The 9559-nt window shown below is 42.6% G+C and overlaps 1 protein-coding gene across 1 annotated transcript; it reads right to left on the bottom strand.

Moving 5' to 3' along the window:
* Positions 1-6549: 6549 nt before the first annotated feature.
* Positions 6550-9063, bottom strand: LOC100732305 (FACT complex subunit SSRP1-like). The gene has a single exon (XM_063230406.1). The coding sequence runs from the start codon at positions 8992-8994 to the stop codon at positions 6949-6951; it is 2046 nt and encodes a 681-aa protein (XP_063086476.1). The 5' UTR covers positions 8995-9063; the 3' UTR covers positions 6550-6948.
* Between the last annotated feature and the right edge of the window lie 496 nt (positions 9064-9559).

Genomic DNA, 9559 nt, shown 5'->3' with positions numbered 1-9559 from the left:
TGAAAATTCTAAATAAACCAGTCAGTAAAATTAAAGATATAATTAAAAACCTACCAATAAAGAAAAGTTCAGGCCCTGATAGATTCACTGATGAATTCTATAAGAAATTTAGAGAACATCTAATGCCACTACCTCTTAAACCCTTTAATAAAATTGAAAGTGAAGGAATTGTCCCAAATTTATTCCTGGAAGCGAGCATTATCCTGATACCAGAACCAGAGAAGGACCCACCCATCAAAGAGAACTACAGGCCAGTCTCGCTAATCAAAATAGTTGCAGAAACTCTCAGTGAGATACTGTCATCAAGTAGATCACACACCATGACCCAGGGATGCAGGGATGGTTCAACACATGTAAATCAATCATTGTAACACACTGTATTAATAGGGCCAAGGACAAAAACCAGTGATCTTCTCAATATGTGCAGAAAAAGTGTTTGAAAAATTCCAACACCCATTCATGATTTAAGAAAACCACAACTCTACAGAAAATTGGAATTGATGGTCTTTATCTCTATCTACTGAAAGTCATCTATGACAAACCAACAACCAGCAGTATACTAATTGGACAAAAACTGAAAGCTTTCACTATAAAATCAGGAACAAGATAAAGATGCCCACTATCACTATGTTTATTCAATGTAGTTTTGGAAACATTAGCCAGAGCAAGTAGATAAGAGAAAGAAATAAAAGGCATAAAGATAGGAAAGGAAGAAGTTAAATTATCATTATTTGTGGATGACATGATACTCTACAGAAAAGACTCTAAAAACTCCAGAAAAATTTAATAGATTTAATAAGCAAATTCAGTAGTGTAGCTGGATACAAAGTCAACATTCAAAAATCAACAGCCTTTATGTACAAATAACAAACTCACTGAGAGAGAAGTCAGGGAAATAACACCTTTCACAACATCATCCAAAACAAGGAAATGTCTATGAATCACTCTAACAAAGGATGTAAAAGACTCCTACATTGAAAACTGAGTATTCTAAAAAAGGAAATTAAAGAGGATATCAGAAAATGGGAAAATATGCCTTATTTTTGGATAGGAAGAACCAATATAGTGAAAATGGCCACATTTTCAGAATTGTTATACATATTTAATACAATTATGATCAAAATTTCAACAGTGTATCTCATAGAATTGGAGAAAACAATCCTAAAATTCATTTGAAACTGGAAGAGACCCAGAATAGGAAACACAATTCGGGGAACAAAGGCAAGTCAGGAGGTATCACAATCCTTGACTTGAAACCGTACTATGAACACACTGTGATACAAACAGCATGGTACGGGCAAAAAATCAGACCCGAGGATACATGGAACTGATCAGAAAATGCAGAAACAAATGCAGACATATTCAGCCATCTTCTCTTTGACAGAAGGGGCAAACATCTTTACTGGAAGAAAGATGGCTCTTTAGTAAACGGAGCAATAAAAACTGGCTTTCCACATGCTGAAGATTAAAACTAGACCCATGTCATTCACCATGCACTAAACTAAAATCAAAATGGATCAAATATCTCAGTACTGAGATAGAAACACTATATCTGCTGGAAGATAGAATTTGTAGAACTCTTGAATACACTGGTCTAGGAAAACACTTTATGAACAAAACTTTGATCACACAGGAACTATCACAATAAGTCAACAACTGGGATCTCATCACACTAAAAAGTTTTCATAGCAAGAGAAATCACTAACAGAGTGAAGAGATGATAAACAGCATGGGAAAAATATTTTGCTAACTGTTCCTCAGACAAAGAATTATTATCTAGAATCTATAGAGAGCTAAAAAATCAGAAGTTTAAGGACCCAATCAAAAAATGGGTATCTGAAATGAATAGATACTTCTCACATAAAGAGGTAGAAATGGAAAATAGATTCTGAAAAAATGTTCAGCATCACTGATCATTCAAGAAATGCAAATTAAAACAATGCTGAGACTACATTTCACTCTACAAAGAATGGCTGTTATAAAAAAAAATCAACCATTAACATGAGCTTGTGGGGAAAAAGGACACTGATCTTTACTGTTGGGAGTGCAGACTGGTGCAACCACTGTGGAAATCAGTGTGGAGATTCCTCAAAACACTAAAACTGGAGATTCTATTCAACCCAGCTATTCCCTTTGTCGGTTATCTTCTCAAAAAATATTAAAAGCATCATACCACAGTGATATATGTGCATCCATATTTATAGTAGTACAACTTGTAATAGCCAAATCTTGAAAACAACCCAGATGCCTATCAACTTATGGGTAAAGATTTTTTCTACATTGGAGTATTATTCAGCCATAAAGAAGGATGAAGTCGAGGCATCTTGAGACCACACTCTTCTGTGAAATAAATTGAGCACGTGTGTAAATATTGCACTATGTCTCTGGTATAAGAAAATGAATGTATCATTAAGGACCAAAATGTCTGATACATATTGTAAAACAGAAAGAAAATGTTCAAATGGGAAGGGAACTAGGGAGGGAGGAGGGGGAATGAAGGAAGAGAAAAAGAAAGAAATGAGAAAAGAAAGATAAAAAGGAAACAGAGCTTTATAAATAAGCAGGTGAAGAGGGCTTGAAGAGAGGGTAGGGGAATGGAGGGGGGAAGAATCAATCAAGATGTGTCATGTACAGGTACAAATTCCCCATGATGAAGGTGATCATTATGTATATCTAAAATGTACCAATACACTTAATTACAAAAAAGAAATATGCTCTGCAGACCAAGTGTCTGCCAACTAAAGTAGGAAAATTATACTCCCCAGGGTGAGAGCCAACAGCTGTGAGCACACAGCGCCCAAGGGCATAATCGTGCCAGCCTTTAATATTCCCCACCCTCAGGCTGACACCAGATCTAGGCTGTCTTATCAAGCACGCTTGCGCTGGCTGCATGAGATCTGAAGACAGCTGTTTTTCTGTGCATATCCTGAATCTCTGTGCTTGTGGCTTGTGCCATTTACTCGGGCTTTTTACCACACTGTCCTATTCTACCTGGGAAGGAAGAAGCATTTGACATGTCGAGGCTCTGTTCTGGCAGCCACAAGTATTATTTCTTTAGAAAGTGCTTTTATGGGGAGAAGCCTCCTTCTGGACACTGCAGGGACAAAGGGGACAAAAGGTCTCATGCTCTAGTAAGAAGCCAGGGCCTGGCACTGCACTGCAGATGAAACTGCCACTGCGGGTGATTTCACGTTAATAGTTAACTTTGTCTTTCCAAAGTTTTGCTCTATGCTGAGACGCTCTGGGCCTGGCGCTGGGTTGCAGTTCTTGCCTTGAGCATGAAGCCATCTGTTTGCAGAGGAGAAGAAACTCAACAAAGTCTCAGCAATGTTTACTCTTTTGTGTTCCTAAGAGCCTCTCGGAGAGCTCAGCTCCAAAGTGCACCAACCCAAGTCTCCATCAGTTACAGAAAGTCCGGAAGCCTGGTCTTAGGTGATGCGGTGATTTAGGCGAAGGTAAGATTGTTTTGCTCTCCAAAGTTGAGCCTCTGGGAGTAGCCAAAGATGCTTAGGCACCTCAAGCAGCCTGCTGCAGACTTCCACAGCATGAATGACGCCATGTGTCACAGAAGTATTGCCCAATTCCGGATGCTGTCTGAAGTCTCTTCTCAAGGCTTCAGGAAAACTTTAATGGAGAGCCCCAGGTGAGAATTCAGGCTGGCTGAGTTTTTTAGTAACCTGAGAGTGACTCTGAAAGAGTCTCTTGAAATGTCTTCGCCTTCTTCCTTGCGATATGCAGTCAAGGGCCAAGAGCCAAAGAGGTAGCTTAAGTGTCATAATGAATGCTCTCTGGCTCTTTAGATGTGGTACCCTTAGCACTACAAACACAGTCATTATTAGGCACTTGTTGCCTAGGGAGCTGGCTGGGCCACCCCAAGGAGGACTCCAGGGAAGAAAGCCAAAGCCTGCCTGTTATCACCCTAGCTTTCAGCACCTGGAGTCTGCATAGGGCCCCAGGGAACCCATTATGAAAGCATGTACTTCCATATACTTCCCACCAACCCTCTCAACAATTTGTGGGATCACTGAGGAGGATCCCCGAGGGACTGAAAATTCCTTCCCGGGTGACACGGAGAAGACAATCACGTGATTTGAGTAAGGGTTACAAAGTGAATCTCCGGCTTACTCAGGCTTCTGAGGAAACTCATTTCTGCTAAGGCAGAAGCAAATAGCACGCATGAAGCATAGCAGTATTTTAGTCAAACGAGGGCGGGGTTCAGTAGTTGAATACAAACATCATCACTGTCAGGCAATTTGGACATATTTTACAGAAATGAATCTTTTCCTGCATAATGGCATGATTAAAAAGTCGGTTCATTGCTACACTCCCGAGAGGAGTTTTAAAATGCTTCACAATCCACTTTTTATCCTTTGCGTAATTGATGAATTAATACTGACACGTTATTATTAACTAAAACCCACAGTTCACTTTAGGATTAACTGGTTCTACCATACATTTTATAGTTTTTGGAAAAGCAAAATGTCATCTACCATGACAATATTATACAGAAGGCTTCCCTGCCCTCAGAACCCCTGTTTCACCCGTCTATCCTTCCTTCCTTCTCCAGCCCTTGGCAATTATGGACCATTTTATTGTCTTCATAGCTTTGTCTTTTCCAGATGGAAATGGTTTTGTTCTCCAGAGCTGAGTCTCTGGGAGCGATCACCAACAGCCAAAGAGGCTGAGGTACCTCAAGCAGCCTGCTGCATACAATATGTAGCCTTTCAATATTGGCTTCTTTAACAAAGTGCATTTACACTTCCTTCGTGTCATTGGGTAGCTTAACACCATATTACTTTTTAATCGCTGAACAATACTCTATTTTACCACAGTTTGTCCAGTCCCCTATTAAAGGACATCTTGTTTTCAATTTTTGGCCATTATAAATGAAGCTACTAAAAGATTCACATACGGGGTTTTGTGTGTGTGAACCTAAGTTTTCAAATTACTTCAGCAAATGCCTAGGGGTGTGGTCAATGCATTGTGTGGTATGAGAATATTTAAGTCAGGTAAGATGCTGCCAAAGTGTGTTCCAAAGCAACTGCCCTTTTGCACTGCCCCCACAAGCAATCATCTCATCTTCAGTAGCATTTGTTTAGAATTGTAGCCACTCTGATAGATATGGGTTTCATTTTTGTCTTAATTTGCAACTTCCTGGCCATCTCTGATGAGCCATCTTTTCATATGCTTGCTATCCACATATTTCCTTCAGTAAGGTAGATATCTGTTCAGATCTTTTGTACATTATAAAAATTAGGCTTCTTGTTGAATTTTATGATTTTTGGGGATATATTTTGGATAACAGCACTTTGTCAGATGAGTTATTAGTACATATGTGTAGTATATAATGTTTCCATTACTTGTGCGGAGTTTGTCCATGTACACAATACATTCTGGTTCTTTTTCATCCCTCCCCCTCCCTTTCCTCCATATCTTGACCTTCTTCCCATCTGAGAAAGATCTATTTTGGTTGTTGTTGTCTGTGTAAAATTGTTCCACTACCATTTGTTGGAGAAAAAAACCCTGTCCTTTCTCCTATCAAATTGCTTTGCTCCTGTGTCAAGGAACCATTGTCTGCACTGATGTGGGTATATTTCTGGGCTCTCTTTGGACTTGTCTGTTCTTTTCCAGTGCCATCCTCCCTCGATTACCGTGTTTAGGTCAGGTAGTATCAATTTGCTGGTTTTGTTCAACATTGTGTTAGCTATTTTTGGTCTTTGGCTTTTTTCATGTATACTTCAGAATCCCTTAGTACTTAAAAGAATAACTTGCTAGGATTTTGAGTCAGGTGAATTGGAAAGTAAATTGGAAAGAAGTGCAATCCTAATAATAGTGAGTCTTCCAATCCAGGCACAAGGAATCTCTCCTTTATTGTTTGATTCTTTCATGACAACTTGATAGATTTCCTTATGTAGAACTTGTACATAGTATACACTCAAATCTTTTTAATTAAAAAAATTTTTGGCGATAGTATAAATATTGTTTTAAATTTAAAATTCAAAGCCAAGCATAGTGGCATATGCCTATAATTCTAACAACAAGCATCTGAGGCAGGAGGATTGGTGAAAGTCTGAGGGCAGCCTTGACTACAAAGTGAGTTTAAAGCCAGCCTGGATGACACAGGAAGAGTCTGTTTCGAAACAAAGTAAAACCCCCTAAATAAATAAATTTTTAACTGTTCATTGCTGATATATATGGAAGCAATTGGGTTTTATATACCTGCCCATTTTTAAAAATGTGTTTTTTGTCTTTTTCTTTTGTTTCCTTCTGTTTCTTAAAAAGAAGAGCTCAAGATTCAGAGAAGGATCTTAAGCTAAATTTTTACAACTTTGTAGGAAACTGAGCAGATACTATGGAGACCATGTACATGTCCCCCTTCCCAGCTTCTCTGTCAGATCTTGCACTAATGTAATACATTTGCTACAACTTTAATTTCAAGTTTAATGCAGTATGGACAAGAAATGTCTTCATGTAGAGTTTACAGTCTCACTAAGAAACCAGGACAAAATTCTGCTGTACAAAGAACTAATGCAAAATAATTTGGGGGGGACTCCAAAGTCAGTTCCCTTTATTAAACGTTTATTTCAAAAACCAGACACAAAAAACAAACAGGAAAATAGGCCCTAAAGTGGCCACAGGCCTGCCCTCACCTGACCCCACCGCAGGAACGTGAAGAGGAGAGGCGTCAGCTGTGTCCTCCCTTATGAGGAGCTATTCGTGGGAAGCCAAAGAATCAACAAGCCTCCCTGCTGCCCCAGGGACACATGTGCCACCAGATGGCACAGGATCCAAGGACTGCGGGTCATATGAGGTACCACTGTACCGAAGCGTTAGTGAGAGGCTGGAGGCCTGACAGGGTAAGTACAGTGCTTTCCTCTGTTCACTGGATTCTGATGCCGAGTCCTTCCAACAGCAAGGAGCCCTGGCCAACCCTCTTCTTCAGAATTCTTACTCCACCCCCACTGCTTTCGGCTCCTTTTCTCCCCTGGGCACAGAGTCTTTGCCCTCGAGGCTCTCACTTAGCTGCCTGGATGATGACTTGGAGGAGGAGCCCCTCGGTGGAGGGGATTTCTTGTCCATCTTTATTCTGTCTTTCTTTGTCTTTGCCTTGTCCCTCTTAGAAGACTTACATGGGCCTCCTTCACATTCTTTCGTGGCTTTCTCACATTCACAGCTGGCGACCTCATCCTTACCCCCGTGCCCCAACTTCCCTTTCTTCTTGGACATCCTCTTCCACATCTTGTCTGCCTTCTTAGGAAGATCTGTGGTGCTGATGCCAGGGTGATCTGCCTTGATCTTCTCTTGATTGGCCTTCAGCCATAGCGTGTAAGCAGACGTGGGCTTCTTGTGGGGACTGGGATCTTTGTTTTTCTTTACCTCTTGGGTCTTCTTGTGGTCCTTGTGATCCTTGGCTGTCTTGGCCCTTTGGAGCTGTTTCTGCTCCTTCTCATCCTGGTCACTGTCACCCTCATTACTGAAGGAGCTGGTGGTAGAGGCATTGCTGTCAAACTCCTCCGCCACTTCTTCCTCCTCTTCCTCTCCAGGCTTGAAGGACTCATCCATTTCCTCTCCCAAGTCATCGCTGCTGTCATTTGGATTCTCTTCCCGGATCTTCCCCTCTTCCTTCATCCTCTCCAGGTAGGCATCATGCAGTTCTTCATCAGAGTCAGTGTATTTGCGGTATTTTGGATTTTTGCCATCTTCCAATTCTTGGTTTTTGATGTTAAGCTTTTTGGCACTGATGAAATCAAACAGCTTTCCGTACTCCTCCTTCTGGATGCTGCTGAAGGTGAACTGAGTGCCCTGCTTGGTCTCAATCTCCAAATCAAAGAAGCGAGTGGTGGTGATACCACGGGCAAAGTTGACACAGGCGATCTCATGGAAGTGGACGTGGACAGGTGGCTTGTGGACATAGATAAAGTCCTGCTCCAGCGGATACAGCAGCCCTGAGCTGGCTTTGTAGGAACAGGCGATGCACTTGGCCCCCAAGTGCCCTTGGAAGTTACCAGGGACTGTGATCTTGTGGTTTACAAGGGCTTTCATGACCCGGCTGAACACCTCATAACGTGACCCTACCATGGTCTTGGTTAGCTGCCCCTCAAAGCGCTTCTCTACTTCCTCCTCATTCATGTTGAGAGTCAAAGTGATGTTCTCCTCCTTGGAGAACAGAAGGATGAGGAAGTGGTAACGGGTCTGGCCCTGCTTGATAGGGGGATCCAGGCTGATCACAAAGAACATTTGGCGTTGGTCCTTGTGGGGCAGCAGGAAGAGGTGCAGAACCATGGAGAAGGAGATCTTGTAGTCAAAGGTTTTGCCGTGTAGGTGCAGGAAGGTGGGATAGATGCGAATGTCATAACGACCTCGGGGAGTCAGGCACTGCAGCTCCTGGAAGATGCAGATGGCATCTGCAGTGGCCTGGATTACGTCTGCTTTGGACAGCACATTCTGGGCAAAGGCCTGGACCAGGTCCACACCTTCCTCCTGGGTAGGAGGAACATAGAAGCGCATCTCCACAAGGGAGACTTCTACATCATCACTCTGGTGGAACTCCAGAGTCACTTCATTCTTGGCTGTGGTACACTGGGAGACGTTGCTGAGGGGTATCTCGAAGACTGACTGGCTGCCAATGTCAAAGGAGAGAAGCTGCTCACCAAACTTCACTGTCCCCCAGTTCCAGCCCTTTACACAGAGGTCCTTCTCCTTGAGCTCAAGATGATAGTGAGTCTTGAAGAAATGAGAGAGTCTCTGAAACTCCGATTCTTGGAAGCCATCGTATCTGTAGACATGGCCATGCTTTAGGAGCAGTTTAAGTCCATGACCCAGAGATACCCTGCGCCAGACACCTTCCATCAGCTCACAGGCCTGGATGTTGTCCACTTTACCTGTCTTGCTGTGCCTGAAGATGATACCCTGATGGTCCAACCTTAGATGACCCTCCTTCATGGAGCCTTTCATCTCCTGATAGATGTCACTGAACTCAAGCATCTCTGCCATGTTGACTCCGTCAGGTGGCAGCTGGAAGCCAAACCCCAACTCCTAAATTGGTGTGTGGATGCTCAGCTTTCCAACGGCCAGGGTGGAAGTGCGCACGCGGGGAACAGGGGATTGGGTGGATGCGGGGAGCGTGGGGGTGGGGGTGGGGGTGCGGAGCTGTTTCTGCGCCTGCGTGGTCCAGCCTCCTACTGCCGGAAGTCACATACCGGAAACGGAAGTCGCACATGGACTGTGGGGTTTTGTTATGCATCATCCCGCTGAAAAGGGGAGAAATTAGCGTAGTTGGCAGTAATAATAAAGGAAGTGAGAGTCAGGAAGGCTCTGGGAGGGTGATAGGTTTGGATAGGTGCAGGTAGTAATAAGCAGTCTAAGCAGAAGGACTAACTGCCATGCACAAAGATTTTGACGCAGCAATGTTGATGGGATGAATTTTATCACATCCATCAGAGGTTTTGAAAGTTGGTGTGAATAATCAGAAGTTGATGAAGTGCTTAGATTTGGATTTGTAAGCAGACCCTTTGGGTCTGGTTCTTTTAGGACCATTGGTTTTTGGTTGCACAGGTAT

The sequence above is a fragment of the Cavia porcellus genome, unplaced genomic scaffold, assembly GCF_034190915.1.
Source record: "Cavia porcellus strain 051 isolate PalLab524CR breed Dunkin Hartley unplaced genomic scaffold, mCavPor4.1 scaffold_1, whole genome shotgun sequence".
NCBI classification, from domain to species: domain Eukaryota; kingdom Metazoa; phylum Chordata; class Mammalia; order Rodentia; family Caviidae; genus Cavia; species Cavia porcellus.
Note: the sequence above shows the minus strand (reverse complement) of the source record. Positions and strands in the feature narration are given on the sequence as shown.